Here is a 19,269-nt window from a genome sequence, read left to right on the forward strand (position 1 = left end):
TCCCCGCCCTCCCACCGATGGGTTTTGGCGGCAAATGGCAGCAAATGGCGGTGGCCCGGGCTTGCGGGGGCTGCCCTGCCTCCCGGGGCTGCCGCGGAAGGGCCTCGCTGGGGCGGCCCTCGCCGCTGTCCCTCGAGCTCTGAAGGTGGCGACAGTTTACTTGTGGCCTGGTTGTACCAGAGCTGCGTCCCCCTCGCCGGCTGTCGTTGCATGGAGCGAGGCTGTGGCTCTCCCCAGGGGCCTGAATGGGTTATTTACTCCCCGCTCCTGCCCGAGAGTGCCGGGCGGCACCAACCACCGCTGGGTCAGCCATGGTCAACACCGCTGGAGTTTTGTTGCATGTTGTTCCCTCTTCTTTCTTCCTCTGCAGGAAGTAATGGGGTGTGTTAGCCTCAAGGATGCCACTGAGTTGTCTTCTTCATACCTGGATCGTCCTGCTTTTATTATAATTGAAAGTGAGAAGTACGGCTTTGCTCTTCAAATGAAGCAATTGAGATCTGGAGGTTCTGGAGGGCTTTGCTGACCACGCGGTCCTAGTGCTGGGCTGAGCTCCCTCTCGCACACTGGTGATGTTCTCAGAACAGTGGAAAGCTCCAGTGATGGGCACTGACCTCCCCTGCATCTGCCCGAGAAGCTGAGGAGACTCTTTCACCTGTCACAAGTATTGGAAATACTGGAGATTGGCCTGAGGCATTGAATCTGACAAGGAGGCAAACATGGACCTGATGGGCACTGAATTGGTATGGATATGTGTTTTGCAGTCTTCTAGGCTGTATAGGTTGACACGGGTTGACGGTTTCACACTCTTCACGTTGCCAATGTTCATCAAGGAAGTGAGGAGGAAATGTGTTACTGCAGCGAAAGCACTGTCTGTCAGGACTGGATCATTTCTCTTAGCCAGCCAGCAGTGAGAGAAGGTGCACTGTGTTAAGCTGGACCTTTCACATCCTCTGGAAAATGAGGAACACTCTGGTATTTTGCACTAACTAAAATCAGGTGTAACACTTTTTTGGCTGGAAGAGACTGTAGCTGCATACTCCTCAGTATGTCAGTCAGTCTTGCTCGGACCCAGGTTTAATACAATATCCTACATCCGCTAGCTTTTATGACCATTGGACTGATTTGATGATCATGTTCTATTTTTTTTTGTCATGAAGTAGAAGTGTCGCTACCTACTTGCATACAGTTGAAAGCTGAGGCGTATGATGGAACGAACACTAAATCAGAGCTGGGAAGAAAAGAGATTCCTTCAAGATTGCATAAACGTTAGTCTGCAAGTATAGACATTCACAGTGATAGTATTGAATATGCAACGTTTTGGAGACAGGCCTGGGGGTCTGACCCATATTTTGGGTCATGGCAGTAAACCCAGAATGGTATGTTTCTAGTTTCCCATACAAGTAACCAAGTAAATATCTTATTTGCCATTGTAAGCCTGAAAACTTTGAAGTTTCTGATTTTTGCTGTACTTGAAACCCATTCTGTTCCAAGCAGAAGAAGAGAAAACTTTCAGCTTTCCCTTTTAAGGCTTAATGTAGTACTTGAAAAATCTGACTGGTTTGCATGTATTTCTAATGTTTCTAGTTTCCCATACAAGTAACCAAGTAAATATCTTATTTGCCATTGTAAGCCTGAAAACTTTGAAGTTTCTGATTTTTGCTGTACTTGAAACCCATTCTGTTCCAAGCAGAAGAAGAGAAAACTTTCAGCTTTCCCTTTTAAGGCTTAATGTAGTACTTGAAAAATCTGACTGGTTTGCATGTATTCCTCACCACCAAACTGCCGATAACACCAGTACTAATAAGTAAGTGATGCAAATACCAGAAACAACTGCACAAAGACGTATTTATTCTTTCTCAATCACTTAATTTATCTGCAGGAGCTAAAAGAACTTCTCCTCCGGATAACTCTTTCAGTCCTATATTGCGCTATTTGTAATTATTTTCACTTAAGGGTAAACCACAATAGCCAAATTCATATTCATAGTCTGTCCTTGTTTTAGCTTGCTGTTTTGTTTCCTCCTTGGCCAGAGGGTTTTCTGAATTGAGCCCAGGCCAGGAAGGAAGGAGAAATGTGGAGCATGAGTTTCTTGCTCATGCAAAAGGTTAGCACTTGGAGCTGGTAGAGTGAGGGTTGTTTGTTTTGTTCTCATCAGGGTCAAGTGGAAAGAAGCCTGTCCTTCAGCTGTCCTAACCTGAAGAGGGCTTGCACTTAGGCCTCCAGGGGCCTTGTGCAAGGGAGGATTCCTGTCTTTAATCACGGTTCACGGGCAGTTAATTGCTAAGCTTACATCTAAGAGACCAAGAAAGGAATTAGTAAGTAGAAGGAATGACCACAAACAGTGGTGAAGAAGGGAGGAGTTCTTTTTTTCTTGTTTGACAACAGTGAGAATGTGATGACAGCTACCAAGGCAAGCGTGGCGGTGGCCTGAGGAAGAGGAAAAAAATGCTGGGCACGACCAGATAAAAAAGCTATGGTATTTGTCCTGTCTTTGAGTCCTGACAGAAACTACACTGTGGTACATAGAGCTCATGGAAGAGAAGAGCTGGTGCCTGACAGTGACAGGAGAGAAAGAGATTGCGTGGAGAAGACAGTCTTTTCAGATACATATGAGACTATGTGACAGTGAAAGAATGTGAATATAAGAGAGAGTAGGCTTACTATTGCAAGGGAAATATAGTCAACGAAGGCATTTGCTGTACTGGAAAATACAGAGAAGAAAGAAGCAGATGAGAAAGATGCGTATAAGGGGAAGGACAACGAATCCCATGGTGGGGGTGGGAACCAACCAAAACAGTCCAAGGAATAAAAAGAGGGTGGAGATTGTGAGAAAGAACAGAAAAAGGATGGAAGACTAGAAGGGAAAGGACCTGAATTTTACACCAGCACAAAGATGGAATTTCTTGTTAAGAGGAATTGACAGGCTTATTACTAGGGTGTACTAGAAATAAAGATTTAAGATAAGGGCTTGTGGCAGTAAAGATTCCTCATCATCAGAAATTCCTTTGGGATTCAGATATGCTCCTCCCCGCTCTCTTACTCTTGCTGCTTCCTTGACTGACTCAGTATTTCCACAGTGTGATGTTTTCCTAGCTCCACACTTCGATTCTCATGTCCTGAATAAACCCGTCATTAAGAGGAGGCACATCCTATGGCTCTTCAGATACTCTGGTTGTATGTTTTGGGATGCTGGGCCTGGCTGGAAATGCATAAGAGCAAAAGGAGTCTTCATGATCTAAGCTCCCCTGTATGTGGGTTATTTACCTATCGGTTGTTCTTAAAAAAGAAACAATTTATGTGATGTCCCACTACTGGTTTTAAGATGCTGGAAGAGGAAAATCAAGCAAATAGCAAGAGGAGTATCAGAGGTTAGGATGATGGACAGCAAGGAGAAAGAGTTGGAATAGTGATGAGGATGTTGCTTAGACTGTATGTAGCTGATAGTTAGGAAGAGGACTATTAACTCTTCCAGGGAGAATGTTGTGTTAGCAAGAAACAACTGTGATGTTTGTGTATCATTGGAGTCCTGGCAACAAAACTAGACCTTTTAGGGATAACAGAAGATATGACAGAATAGAAATTAGGACAGGAACACACAAATATTAAAACACTCATGGTGTTTGGGAGGCAAAGGTGATTGATGGAGGATTAGAATTTGCAGTGTGATAGATATTAAAGAAACAAACAGTGATAGGAAAGATAAAGTAGAACTTGTTTGAGTCAGCGTTGGGGAAATGCGGCAAAGAGCTTCTGTTAGAGAGCATGAAGACATGCTAGAGATGTTTGGGTTCAAGTCTGGAGAGAAATAGTTTTTGTAAGGTTATTAGGAAGAATACTACTTGAAGCAAAAGTATGTTGATAACTAAGGTTCTTAATTTTAAAGGTCAAACTGAGAAATTAAGGGAATGAGTTGGTGATGACAACTGTGTCTAGGTGATCGAGGACTTGCATGTGGAGAAGGCTTGGCATCTGTCAAGTCTCTGCAAAAAAGTATCTGGAATTCATATCTCAAACAAGAGGGACAGCCAGTCCCAGCTGGATAAATAGGCACTTCAAAAAGGTTATTGGGAACAATCAAGAGCTTGAAAGGAATGGAACAAAATGATTGCTTGAAAAATATTAAGAAGGGTAAGAATAAAGTGAGAATTGTCAGAAGCCCAGCTGAGTTTCCTTACAAAGGAAATTAAAGCAGGGGCTAATGAGAAAGAGGATATGAAAATGAATGTTTCCACATTTGAGATGAAAGCAAAAAACCTATCACATACCCATCTGAAACATCAGAAGATCTTTATTCAGCCAGAAATTTCCATTAATGATGGAGGTATGAAAATATAAGCTGTAATAATGAAATGTGCTGATGACACAAAACAGTGAGATGCTTTCAATATGAGAAGGATCAAGACTAGAGGACCTCGAGAACCTAAATAATAGAATGGATTAATTTTAATAGCACAACATGCAAGGAGACCGATAGCAGTACTTTCTGCTAGAGGGGGAACCTCATTAGTTGGAAGTGACAGTGGGTACAAAGTGCTCATTGTATTAGTTGACGATGACCAAGTCATAGATATGATCCAGCTGCAAAAAAAGTTACTAAAATTACACGACATGCTAGGTCAGCTATTTCCATTGGATGCTGCAGATAAAAACATTGGTCTCATCTCATCTGAAACAATTTGTGCAATTCTGGTCACTATTATTCAGAAAAGATGAGATCGCGCTGCAGGAGGTACAGAGAAGGACTTGAAGGATGGTCAGTAAAATGGAGAATCTGTTTTATGAGAGGAGAATAAAAATGGTTCATTTAGTTTAGTGAAACAAAAGGTGAAAAAAGTAAGCATCAGTTGGGACAAAAGCTTTTCAAGCTAAAGCATGGTACTGTGTGAAGAAAAACTGGTCTTAACTGATTGCTGAATATGTCGAAACAGACATAGCTATCATGTTAGACAATAAATAGTGCTATTTCTAAGGCACTTACGTGTTCCTCCACAACATTACAAAAGCAACTTCATGAAAACAGTAAAATGGTAGATTTGTGCAAGGGGATCTGATCATGAAAATTGATTGCAAATGAAACATGAACTCCAAAAGGGGGAAGAAAATTAATCTCATGTAGTCATATCTTTCTTAATGATACTGCTGGCTTCTGTCAAGGCTGGGATCATTTTCACCTGTATGCAAAATCACTGGTGTAGGTCTATACTCAGTAATAAAAGTGGTCTAAATGTCTGTCAACAAGAAAAAAAACTAACTGTGCAGAGTATGGACTGTAGGTTGTTTTCTGCATGAGCTGGGAGGAGGAAAGGAGAAAGTTTTTGCGACATCCATTTTCAGATTGCATGGAGAACCTTTCTATTTCAGAGGGAGCAAATTAATGATGAGGGAGGACAGCACATTTGAAAATACAGCCTGGGTCATGGCTTGAGCTGTTTTCTCAAAAGAGAATCTTACAAAATCGTTTCAGAGCTATCTTAAAAGCAAGGGAGTGGTTATGTTCTCATTTTTCATAATTTAACACAAACCCCAATACTATTACCTGTAATTAATGGTGCCTTTCTACCTTTCCAATTGTCTTTTGTGTTTATCATTTTCCTTTGTTCACTTCCCAGTGCACACTGCCTGGATCCTCAATAGTTTCATTCTCATTGAGAGAATCTAACAGAGTTCCAGCTGTACTTTAAAAAAAACTATTAAAAGAAAGAAAGGGTGTCCTAGATGTTTCCCCATCATTTCACTCTTTTCTTCATCCCCTTTCCCATTTGACAAGATAGGCATTTAAATTAGGAGGATTCCACAGAAACACTTTTTTTTGTTTTTAATTTTGTGTCTAAGAACTGGATCTTTTTCATGAGTACAGAAAAAAGGGATTGAGCATCAGGATAGGGCAGTTCTTGTGAACAACTTGGGGAGGGTGGGGAGAGAATTTATTTAAAATAACAACTGTGAATATGCTGCTAAGAGGTAAAGGAAGAAATTGCTGGTAGGTGTGAGGTCAATTAAAAGAAAATTTTGTTTTTCATGTTGATCTGCATTCTGCATTCCTGACTCTTTGTGATTTAGCTATTTTATACTCAGTTTATTACTTAGCTGTGGCACACAGCTCTTTGCTGTGATAAAGCATAAAAATGCTTCTCAAGAGTATGTTTTACAGCAACATATTTATTTTAAAAAAGAATATTTCATTGAATTTTTCAGCAAATTAATACTGAAAACCTTTGGTGTAACACAGATCCCAGTGTGAATAGAAGGAAAAACAGGTACAGCCTGCAAAGGGCAGGAGGAGGAGGCAGAAGGATAGATTTTAAGCATGGGTAGTATAAATGCTCCGTAATCCCTTACCATTCTCTGACTGATGATGAACTACATGTACTGCCTGTTACAGCAATATTGATTGCAATCAGATGATAAAATCATTGCACAGAGAAAGAAACCACTGCAGTGAAAATGAAAAGATGGAAATGTAATGAATTCTTGATTAAAAAATGGTTTCTTGGAATAAAATGAAAACCTCATTCTTTTAGCTAAGAGTTAGTAATGGGAATAACAAAATGCTGAAAAACTATAATAATTTTAAAATAAAATTCATTTCACATTATGTATTTATCTTCAACAGCCATCCCGCACTTTTCATCAACTTTCCTTATGCTGCAAATTTTCCTCACTCACAGCTTTAGCTTTACTTTCAATTAATCCACTGGTATTATAGCGATGGAGATTCTTGCTGGAATGCATTAACTTCCTCTGTTAAATCCGCCCTCAGGCAAACCACTTGAAAAATATTTCCTTTGTCTAGGACACACAGTTTAGTGGCTCTCTTCTTACAGTGAGATAGCCATTCTTTTGCAGTGATTTATGCATACTATTCAAATACAAAAACTGCATTAAATTATGTTACATTAAAAGATCTGAGACACACATTCCATTACTTAGGCACCATTGAGTAAGGAAAAATGTAGGTCTGATCCTGTTGCCATTCAAGCCCATGCTTACAGAAACATTGAATCATTGCGATGTGGAGTTGCAATGATGCAGAGTTATTAGGAGTTGAGTAACTTTTGGCTTACAGAGACCAAACAGACCTTTCAAACTCACTGATGACCATGTACACTTTTAGTATTTTTATTAATCATACAAACAAAGTTGCTGTGTGCTATTTCAAAAGAAGTAGGATCAGGACTTCTGGAGGGAAGATTTCACAGCCTCTGACATAACCTGCTTCAACGCTTTGCAATCCTAACTGTTTGAACGGATTCATAATACCCGACTTAAATCTCTGCTGCAAATTCGTCTGATCTTTGTCCTTCCTCTAGTCGTCATGGTAGAACAATGGCCACCAAATCTTTTATGGCAGCTTCCTACGTTTTGGAATGCTGCTGTAATATTCCACCTTGATCTCTTTATTTCTCAATTTACTGCTCTATTTCTAAGCCATGTAAACCCCATTCCTTCAGCTTTCCTCACAGTTGGTATTTCCTAAACTCTCCTTGCTGTAGTACATCCCCCCTGGTGGATTGCCATTATCTTTCTTGGAGTACAGTGACCAATGTTGAACCCAGTACTATGCTTGCTGGGACTTTGCCAGAGCTGAGTTAAGTGGAATAATTACTCTTTGTGTCATCTATTACATTGTTGACTCTTTAGTTTGTGATCTCCCACATTGTTTTCTGCCTACACAGTCATTTCCTATTCTATATTTAACTTTCTGCCCTCATTAGATTTCTCTTTCCAAAGCATTGTCTGGTTTGTATTTTGTCTGGTTGATTTTAGGGTGCTGCTTCAATTTTTGAGACCCATTTTTAGTGCTATTTCCATCCTTCAAAGCACTTTGCCACTTTGCCCAACCTGATGTCACCACCAAACTGTGGCAGCGCACCCATGTGCTGTCACCCAGGTTGTTAATGGATGTGGGGAATAAAACTGGCCCCAGGACAAAGTCCTGTGGCTCTCCTCCGGAGAAAACTTCCCAGATCGACACCAAACCATCAATTACTGCACTTTGAGAACAATTTTTCAAATGTTGTGCACCTACTGGGTTGCTGATTACCTCTGGAATGCACTGTTGTGGCTTACTTAGGAAAATGCTGTGTGGGACAGTGTCAAAAGCTCGTCATTGTCAAGATGCATCATATCTGCTATTTGCACTTATTTGCTAGAGCAATTATCCTGTCAGAGAAGGAGATTAGCATCAATTGACATGATTCTTTTCATGACAAACCCATTTCGACTGTTTTTTAATAATTATCATCTTCCAGGTATTTACAAATCCTTTATTTAATAATTTGTTCTGTTTCAAGGGATAAAAGTTAGGTTGACAGGTATAAAATGCTCGTAGTCCTCTACCCTCTCTTTTAAAAATAAGTATTGCATTTATACTTTTCTAGGGTTTGAACCTTCCTCGCCTGCTGTTATTTCTTGAAAATGATCATCAATGATTCAAACATTACTTCAGCTAGTTCTCTGAACATTCATGGTGAATTTTGTCACAGCCCAGTAACTTAAACACCTCTAACTTTTTTTTTTCCCCTAAGGATCAAGGGCTGGGCTCCCTAAGCTTGTACTTGACAATCCCAATACCATTTTGCAGTGTGTGTGCTTAGTGTCAAAAAATTGTTGTAATCAGCAAAGCATGTGTGCTTATGTACACCTCTGCTCAGCCAACGTGTAAGTACATGATTAAATGCTTCTGGTATCACTGGGACTTGCTACATTACCAAAGTTAATGAGACTTCACACCACTGGCTGCTCTGTAAACAGCCGCAGACTGCTCAATCGGAGACCTGGTGTGATCCCCTACCCTAAATTGTATTTGACTGTCTACTTGCTGTTGGAAATTATCTCTCTCTGCATACTGGGATAGAAGGAGAGAGCGTGTTGGTGGGGAAGGATAGCAGAGGTGAGCGTAGTCACGGCTGGGCGTGAGCGAGTTGCATGCCGAGGTGTTAAACTAGGGTGTGTGCCAGCCTAGCAGCCCAGGGAAGTGGTTGAGTCACCATCCCTGGAGGTATATAAAGACGTGTAGATGAGGCGCTTAGGGACATGGTTTAGTGGTGGACTTGGCAGTGCTAGGTTAACGGTTGGACTCGATGATCTTAAAGGTCTTTTCCAACCTAAATTCTATGACTCTATTCTATGATTCTAGATTCTATGATTCTAAGCACCGAGTCTTTTCTTTGGCCTCAGGTAGATGAGGCCTTAGGGACATGGTTTAGTGGTGGACTTGGCAGTGCTAGGTTAACGGTTGGACTCGATGATCTTAAAGGCCTTTTCCAACCTAAATTCTATGACTCTATTCTATGATTCTAGATTCTATGATTCTAAGCACCGAGTCTTTTCTTTGGCCTCAGGCAGATTGATTGGGTGAGCTCCACGCCAAGCAGGGAAGCATGTGCAGAGGTGACTAAGCTATGCTGGTCCCGGGTACAGGAGCAATACAGTTGCACTGGGATATCTCTGTGACTCTGGTGACAAGCCTTGCTTCTCAGCTGAACTTAGTAATTCAGATGTGGCAGCACGCTGCTGGGTCTCTACTTCTTTTGGAACCGAGTTGATGTGTTTGTACGGGGCCATACCACACCGGTGGATGTCCTGGTGCCATTCGGTGCCTGCAGAATGCCTCTAGATCCTGCCTTGATACCATCCTTGGCCTTTTTTAACCTGCTTTTAGAACCTCAGTGTCTGTAGTGATGCTCTGAGAAAAGTTGTAGTGGTTGAATAGGGAATAGATACAGTAAATTTAGGCGGGCTGCTAAAAAGTGAGGTTTTGGTCATTTGGGGCTTCCTGTGAGCTTTATCTGGCCAAATGTAAGAATCTGAAGTGCAGCTGTAGATGCCTACATCTGAGCTAGTTGTCTAGGTTCCCCTTATAACCAAGGAGAGTGGTCAGTTTATCTTGTCCTGAGATAGTTGTCAAAAATAGGTCTAAAAATGCCTTTTTTCTCTTTTGATTCTGAGGGAATCTGGACAGTCAGCTCAGGTGTCTATATGACATTGCAGTTACCAGCGTTCAATCAGACAAATCTCAGGCTTATTCAAGTAAATTTTGCAGAATATGTGTAGCCATACCCTCAAAGATACATACCAAATATGGTAAATAATGAAAGTATCAGTTCATATCCATGCCTGATTTTTTTCTCATTTCTCTTCCCCGCTCTTTCATCTGCATTCAATTTTATTTTGTTAGACTTTAATTTGCTAGACCGATGAATCACTTTCTCCGCGGTTAGCGCTTGCTCATTCCTCATTTGTAGATGGTACTGATTGCAACTTTGTATGTAGGATTTGGTTGAGTGGGAGGGGAAGCATGTGCAAAGGATTTAAACTTCTTCTTGCAAACATTTGCTAGACCACCACCCAGGTATCTTGTGACCCAGCAGTGGTTCGCAGACAGCACGATGAGTAACTCTAATGTAAATTGAAGGTAGGCATAGAGGACTCTTTTGTAGACCCCAGGAAACTGAACCCATCACTCACTACATTCCCTGTCCTGCCTGTTTGCACAGCGCAATTCTGTAAGTTGTGCTCTGAGGACTACTGATCATATGTCTATGAGTCCTACTTCATGATTTGCTTAATGTAGCTTTTTAAAGCACACTACTATGGGTATCAGGGCTGAAAAAGTTTCCAAGGACATTGCTTCCTCAGTTTCACTGCACATTAAAGCAACATTGGTGGAAGAGCTAAAGCAGACAGCCAGGAAACTGTTAAAACACAAAGACATTGGCACTGAGCTTTACTTTTCCCTGTCAGAGTGAGCTGATTTCACACACGCGACCCTTTAAACCAATAAATCAATGGCAAACTCATGACCTTATTTACTGTAATGAATCAGTTGTATTGCCGTGTTCTGCAGCATATCAAACAGCAGCAAATCTGGTTTCACTGGCCAGTGCACTCTGCCTGCTTCAGTGCTGCAGTGAAGCTCTGTTTAAAATAAAAAATGCATGTTTCAGCTTGATAAGGCCTATCAAATATTAACATTTGTTACTTAGTCATACTTCACTTGGTAGTATTTGGTACTAGCCAATAGAAGTAGCAAAGTTGTGCTATCTCTGAATTTCCCATCTAACATTTAGATATGGCATTTTAAATATTTAAAAAATAACAAAACAACTCTAAAGGATATTCCCAGGAAAAAATACAGTCAGTTAACAAACAGTGGCATTGAAATGTTCTTATTAGCTTGTTAGCCAAAAGCTCTGGCTGCCTTCTTAGAGTAGTGTGTAGTGCACTCCTGAAAAAGACATCAACATCCCGAAGTTGGAGCTGAGGGTTTGCTTGCAGGATCTTGTGTAGCACTTACCGGCATCGTTTTTCACCAGTCTGTGAATATCTGCCTGTACCAAAGGCTCTAAAAGCTGAAGGACCTCAATACGTATTTCTGTGAAATCAAAACAAGTACTGTTAAATGCATTTTGTGTTAGTCTGTGGGCTTCTCTATGCCTATCACGCTCTAGGTCTCTGTGAAGTTATCCCTACCTGGGAGTAGCTCTGGGAAGGTGATTATGTTTCTGAAAGTCTGCTTACTGTCATCACAGCAGCCGCCCTTGCAGCACCATCCTTTAAAAGGATGAGGTGCATTCCTTTCTTAGTGTCAAGCAAGCAGAGTGTTGGTCTGTAATAGTTATACTGTCTAGGAGCTGTCATCATGGATAAAAATAGTTTGAATAAAAGGATAGCCTTTGCTTCAGAGAATTTTCAAGCTAAATACCAAATAAGACAAGAGATGACAAATAAGCACAGACAAAGGGAAAGAATCTAGGAGGCAATTAACAGATAAGATCAATTCTCACCTTCCTCCCCTTCCTAACCTCCTGTAGGAAGTTACAGAGAACTTTGGAAACACCACGGACCTCAGATTATTGTCTAAGTGTAAAACAAAAGCATGATTGTATCTGTTCCTGGCATATTAGCCATAACATGAAAGATGCTTTGGGCTGGATTCATCTGGTCAGGTGAGAATATCTTAAAAAATGGATATGACTATCTAAGCCAGTTTTCTTGACCTGTCTATAACCAGTAGAGAGAAACAAGCAATTGTAGGGCATCACCCATTTCATTCTAAGGAGAGTGCTAAGACAGATTAGATGAACTGCACCCTGAAAATGCCTCTGTCTTCCCATTGACTGTAGAGGTAGCCAGAGCAACCAGCTTGGACATTGGCCATCTGTACCGCAGATGTCTAAAGTTGGGAGGAGTTGAATCCCACTGTGGTATCTTTCCTCCTTCTGTGCACTTGTGCAAGGGTAAAATATCAATAACCTGTACTTCTTGACAGCTCATTGTTGAAGTGCACACGGAAGTTTGCATGAACAAAATAATTCCTGAGTGTTGAAGCAGGGAGTGATCCCCTGAAGCATTTCCCACTGTGTTTCTCCTATCTGGAAAGAGGACACATGCACCACCTAGACCATTTGAATGAGGAGATTTTATTTAGTCCTTTCTCAGCTCTTTCCTTTTATAATCTAAGCTTAGCTTAAGAAATAACCTGGACCACAAAATTATATAAAATAGCATCTTTTAAATTTTTACTGGTTTTTGGACTCCTTCCCTGCCCTCTCCCTCCCCCCAGATTTACAGCTTGGACCTTTACAGTCTACTTAGATAGACATCTAGCTTAAATTTGAGACATCACTATGATTCATTGCTGGCCCTCTGAGGACAGCCGTGTAATGTTGCTGGCAGCAAATGGCTACGGTTCTGCCTCTTGAAAGCAGCTACACGTCAGCGATACGGGAAATCACCTCTCAATATCCAGCCCTCAAAGTAACATAAGATCTATGTTGAAGTGTTATTATGTAAATGTAAGCTCTTTTTATTTCTGAAAAGTAACTGTATGGAGGTGGGCAATATTGGCCTGCTTTACTTTCCAATATGGCATTAATTATACTGCACTAGCCAATTTTCCATGCGCTGAGTCACACTGATAACCAAATACCATGTATCATTCCCTTCATTCGTTGCTCTGGAAGTCTCTCACAGCTATGAAACGTATGCTACGCACAGTTCCTTCAGAGGGGCAGGTGGCTGTGTGAAGGGATTGCTTAGATGTGTGATCAGAAGAGACCGCCGTGAGTGTGGGAACTGACCTGCTGTGCTATGTAGACCTAGAACCTCATCTGGAAATTTTGGTGAAGCCCAGAACATCACTTTGAGATCTGATGTCTTCAGAAGAATGCCCAGGTGGGTGGAACAGGAGGAGTTTGGGGGAATGACTTTACTCCTCCAAACGTGGTACGAGATGGTGAGTTCTCCGGGGCAGGGGACCATCTCTGCTTGGTCTCGGTGTGGGTTTCTTAGGTGCTGCTGCAATACGGATCGTAAGTATGGTGAATTTTTTATTCAACTGAATGACTGGGCAGCCAGGTTTCTCTGTGCAGCGACAGTAGAGAGTGTAACAGCAACCTGGTAAGCAGCCTCTTGGTAATGTGATAGAAATAAATTGTTTTCTTCAGAATCCCTTTTCCAGCTATGTTTCTCTGTCAGTGCTGTCGTGGTTTAACCTCAGTCGGCAACTGAGCTACTAGGAAGGAAGTTAACTCTATCCCTGCTGAAACCAGGACAAGTGCATTTTTTTATTATCAGCACTGTAGGCTACTTCTTGTTTGCCGTGATTTGATCGGAATTTGATGAACTTAAGCATTTTTTCTGCTTTCATTTGTAGAAAGCAAGCAATAAAGTTCTAGGAAATGTGAAAGCAATTCATAATAGAAATCTGTACTAATAGAAGAGGTGATACAGTGAGCATATGGAATAATGATAATAGCTAATTGTCTGAACAATTATTTCTGTATTAGATAATGAGAGTTGCTGAAATTGCTAGTTGTATAAAGGAGACATCCTGCATTATTGATCAGACTTCTTTGTTTTAGCTGCACTCGAAGTATACATTTCACTTTTACGTGGCTATTTATCAGATCTAAATCTGACATGCAATGATCCATTCATATGGTAATTATTTTTTTTTCACGAAAAAAGCTAAATACTGAAATATGTTTAAAGTAAGGCTGCATTATCTACCTCTCATGGTCTACCCTTATGGTGCAGTAACATATTCACTGACATAATCAGTTTGATCGGTAGTCTGTCTAGTCTAGTGTTTTATCTCTGTCTTATAGTAAGCACTTAATGTTTCAGGAGTCTAACCAAGCTGGTTACTTCAGCTGAGCAATGTTATATGTAACAGGAATGGTCCTTCCTGACCTTGTGAACTGGTTTAGTGATTATATGAGGTGTAGTTACTTTTATTAATTAAAAGTAGAGAAAAAAAATATTGAAATACAATCTCTAAAGCCCTTGAGGTCAAACCTACACATTAAAGACATTTTGTTTGCTGTTCCACAACACTGTGACAGTTGTAATATTATCTATTCTAATTTTGCTCAAAGGAATTGGATTTCAAATAAACCTATTCCAAAAAGAAGCATGAAAACAGAGCTAAACAGAAGCCATCATCCTGTTAGTACCATAAGTTGCCTAATAACATGCCATGATTAAACATTTTGACCTTGTCAAGTTACAGTAAAAAAGGGGGAAAAAAGTAGATGTATTCCAGTTGTAATATTATCTATTCTAATTTTGCTCAAAGGAATTGGATTTCAAATAAACCTATTCCAAAAAGAAGCATGAAAACAGAGCTAAACAGAAGCCATCATCCTGTTAGTACCATAAGTTGCCTAATAACATGCCATGATTAAACATTTTGACCTTGTCAAGTTACAGTAAAAAAGGGGGAAAAAAGTAGATGTATTCCTTATAATCTTACTATTTTTCTTCAGAGGCACAATTTTTACTTAGCTTTGGTGAAATAATGATTATTGCACGTATTTCTGAAGTGCCATCGTCTGTAACATTAATTCCTTTAAAAGCAAAAAAAAAAAGATATGTATTAGTGAACCCTCTTTACACTATCGTTTTAGAATAGGAGAGGCTTTGCAGTCAATTATTTATGTGCAATAAGTACTGAAAGCCTTATTATCTCAGAATAATCAATGCTTGGCTGAAGCTTGAGAACACTAATAGCTAACCTTAGAAGTCCTGATCCAGTGTCATTTGAAATAATGGCAGAACTCCTATTGATTTTAAGCGAAGGAGGATGAGGCCAAAAAGTATTGCTTTGAGAGATAATTTTAGATAATCAGTTGAAAACATCTGTAAAAGAACAGAAAACTTGACTTTCACTCTCTGCATAATACAGTATGGAGTATTTTGGCAGACAGGAGCTCTTTATTTCAGAATGGTGTGTATCTGTATTTTCCATTGTCCTGGGGAGCCTTGTTTAAGTGTATATCTACTGAGCTGGTGTTACTGTGTCTAAGAATAGAGAGATGACAAATGGAACAGTTAGGAGGAAACTGGGAAGGAGTTGGGAGACTCATTAAAATATTGAAATACCTGTGTGTCTTTTTGTTTAACACTCAAGTTGCTTCTTTTTTCCTTGAATTCCCAGCAAATCTTGCTCTCAGTCATTCTGGTGGGACCTTTCGTTGTTATCTCTCCTCAGCAACTCTGATAATTTGCCTGCGTCAGTGCAGAGCAGCTTGTGGCATGTGGGAGCCTCTCTCCTCCTGGGATGCTTGGAAGATAACATGAGAAATGACAGAAGTGACACCTAAAATGCAAGAGAGAGATAGTACCAGTGCTTTGGGATGCCTTCTGGTGCAGGACCTGGTGCGGGCTCGGGCTTGTGGGTGCTGTGTCAGCTTGTAGGGCAGGGCTGGAGAAAGAAGCCAAGGAGGTATTCGAAGATTGCAAGGGCAAAGGGAAGAAGAGTTTCTGGCGTTCGGTGAGCGTGCGTGATAGCTTCCATTCTCAGAAGGGGGGCTGCTGTTTTCTCAGTTTGCATGAATGATGAAGAGTGGATTTTGGCTGCATTTGCAGGAAGTTCTGAAATATGATTTAGTTATTATTAAAAGAAAAAAAATCCTCCAGAACTCAACCTGCTTGTCCATCCAAGCCAAAAATGCTATCAGAACTTCATTTTAAAGGTTGTTTCTTCTCATTTGCTTATCTACAAAGAATAGGAAAATCAAGAAAGAAGGCAGGAATGGTTCTGAAGAATGCAGCAGTGATTAAAAAAAAAAGTAGGTGTGCTCTGTCCTGACCTTTCTGCTGGTATATAGTATAGCAAACCTTGTATTACCCTTATTAAAAGTAGGTAAATTCTGTTTAATACTGGTAATCTGTGACCACACTTGGGGGTGTGTGTCTGTTTATTGATAAAGTGGAGTTGTTATTTTTGAATAAAAGAGTTTATTTTCTGAAGCAAGGGAGCTCTTTCCTGTTCTTTTACTGACAGTGCTGGGGGATGCCCTGCAACTCCGCTGAGTGGCAAAGTAGAAAAGCTTTCCTCTAGCAAGGAAGAGGCAGCATCAGGAAGCAGCCTGTAGATAAGCAGATATCGCTAAGTAGGGAAGTAGGACAGATACCCTGAGACAGCATCTGGCAGAGCAAGGGAAGAGACATGAACCCTCCCTTCCAGAGAAAGCCAGAGAAGGAGCTGTAGGGACCCAGCTCCTAGAAAAGAGCCAAAAGTTGTGAAACTCCATAATGCTTAGGTGCTGAGCTCACACTGATTTCAGTCTTAACAAATGCTATATTTAGTTTAACTTATGCCCCTTAATAGAGTCCCAGACCAATTTAGGAACACAGTGGCCTCCAAGAAACTTGAAAATTTTAGCACTTTGTTGCCTTTTTCCACCTCAGAATGAGTTTTTCTGCTCCTACAAATAGAAAACAAAATACTGATCTTGGCAAAGAATATTCGATGGTCCAGTTTGGCATATATATTTATCTATCTTTTCATCCATATACTTATGTAGACCATAAAATCATAATATCACAGTGTAGCAAAAACCTGTAAGAGTATTACTAAGTGATTTACGAATACCCTGTTTAATAAACTAGAGGGGTTTTTTTCCCCCTCTGAAACAGTGAGCCACATTCTCTCATTTCTCATTCAGTCACACATTAAGACAGATTTGACCAAGTATTTTTAGTTGGAGATTTGGAGCGGCTAAAGTAAGAAATCCTCTTAATAAAAATAGGAGCTTTTTTTAAACTATCTTTTATACCAGTGTAATTCCACTGACTTCACAAGATTTATTCCTAATACATTCTGATAGGAAAAGAGTACCAGGTTGTGGGCACTTTTATTTTTCTTTTATGCTGTGGGGGTAACTTTGTCACTGTGCTTGAGTCTTTCTAACGAAAGAACTATTTTGTATAGCATTTCCCATTTGATGACATACTACAATACATAAGTAAATAAGTACCATGTATGAATATACAATACAATCATTACTTGTTTTCCTGATGATGAAGATGATAGTTTTCTGTTTTTTGTGAAGCATCACAAGTCATCCTGGGTTTCCCATAGGACTGCGAGCTGAGGTGAGTATGAAATGGGCAGGACAGAGCCAAGTCAGAGGCACTCTATAAACTTCAGCAATTTTCATCGATTTTGCTTTGAATGACAAGAAATATTAAGCTTCTGTCTTCCAGGGGAATATTTCTCAGTAAACTGTGTTTACCAATAGCTTTCAAATTTGAACCTTATGCTTTTGTTATTAAATGAAACAAGACCATAGGGAGAGAGACTTTTTTTTTTAATTTATCTTTTATTATACCAGCTCATATTGTTGGATAAAAACCAGACAAACTTCCAGGTGGAGAAATCCATCTTCAGTTTTGAAACAGAAGCCAATTTCAAGCCAAGTGTAGGCTGGTTGCAATTGTTTTGAGTTTAACTTTGTTATAGTGATCAGTTGAACAAATAGAAGAGAAAAAGGTGTCCGACACCTTGAAGCAGACGAGGATGTTAGTGAAGGCAGAGGTGATCAGGTTGCGATAAATGTGTCTGAAACAGCTAACAGAGTCTGGGGGTGCTGCTGTTATTAAAAAGAGAGTTGAGGCAAGGGACAAGAAAACTGAATGGCAGAAATCTGGACAGGTGTGATTCACCAAATCCAACTATACAATAAACATTTTGGGAGAGACTGATTGAATCGCTAATCAAAGTCTCATTTTCATAGGAACACAAGAAGCTATAGGGGTCTCTTTTAATAGCGCATCTCCAACAGTGAGTGACAAAAAGTAGGTGCGTAAAAAGTAATTTTAAGCCTTTGGATGTTTAGGAGTTTCTTAAAGCTATAAAATATTTGTAAAGCTCTAAGGGTAGGACAGTAACTATCAGTCCAAGCTAGTTACCCTGGGCTCTCAATTGTGAAAAATAGGCGCACTGGAAAAGTGACTTAATCTTGTATCAAAATAGATGTTTAGGGCTATTTCTTTCCATTGACTATAAAGGCAGTCTAGACCGAGTAACTCGGGTTTAGGCGGTTAACTTCTGAAGTGAACTTGTGACATCTGAAGTGAATCTGCCTCAAGTCTCCAGGACTTGAAAACGCAGTAGGGTTGCAGGAATGGCCTTGAGCACCGACCCAGGACTGTCTGCATTGCCAGGGGCTGTTCCCAGTAGGTGCTTGGATGTGCGCCTCCCCTTTGGGAAGGGAAGAGTTGAGTGGATGCAAGCCCTGCTGTGCCGCTTGGCCTCGGTGCCAGAAGGCAGAGTGGGACCTGTACTGTTTAGTCAGCATCGACACAGACTCTGTCATTTGAAATTGAGGACTTACAAGTCCCTAAGCCTTAAAAATCTGCACCCTGGTGCAGTTTTCAGAAATGCCTCCATTGCATTAGCTTTACTCTAAGAACAAGATGAGATCTTGCCAGAAATCTTATCTTTATAAAGGTAATCCTTCTATATTCATGCATTCATTCTCTGGGCATTAAATTCAAATGGAGATTATTCTTTTAAATGTTTGTATGGATCTCCGCTGCTCTTTATTTTGCTATTCTTTGCTAAAACAATGCCATTGCTGTGTTTTATGTGTTTTAAAAAAAATATTATTCTCCAGTTTAATAAGAAGTGTTAGGAAACCTTAGTAACTCTTCCTTTTTCAAAATGAGATTCTGTTCACTGAAAACTGCACCAGATGACTGGATGCTTGGTATTTGAGTTCCCCAGGAAACTCATACAGCACTGAGTGTGCTCGCAAGCTGACCTTTCTTTCATTATATAAGAAAAACAATAATCTTTATGAAAGTCAAGTCAAAGATAAGATCAGCATGGTGGGCTGGTAATTACATAAAGTAATGTTCAGTCATTAGATAAAATGTACAGTTGATCCTATGGCTTAGATGTGGGCGAGGAATATGATCTAGCTTTACAGGTATAAAAGAAAGATGCAACTTTTTCACACATCAGTTTTGGGA

General features: G+C 40.3%; 1 protein-coding gene across 1 annotated transcript in view; it reads right to left on the reverse strand.

The window, feature by feature from the left end:
• Positions 1-11,305, reverse strand: part of ZNF292 (zinc finger protein 292) — a 68,190-nt gene extending 56,885 nt beyond the window's left edge. The window contains exon 1 of the mRNA XM_009281955.2: positions 11,300-11,305. Coding sequence (XP_009280230.2) covers positions 11,300-11,305 — 6 coding nt within the window. The remainder of the gene's footprint in view (positions 1-11,299) is intronic.
• Positions 11,306-19,269: the final 7,964 nt, after the last annotated feature.

The sequence above is a fragment of the Aptenodytes forsteri genome, unplaced genomic scaffold (genome assembly GCF_000699145.1).
Source record: "Aptenodytes forsteri isolate BGI_AS27 unplaced genomic scaffold, ASM69914v1 Scaffold20, whole genome shotgun sequence".
NCBI classification, from domain to species: Eukaryota; Metazoa; Chordata; class Aves; order Sphenisciformes; family Spheniscidae; genus Aptenodytes; species Aptenodytes forsteri.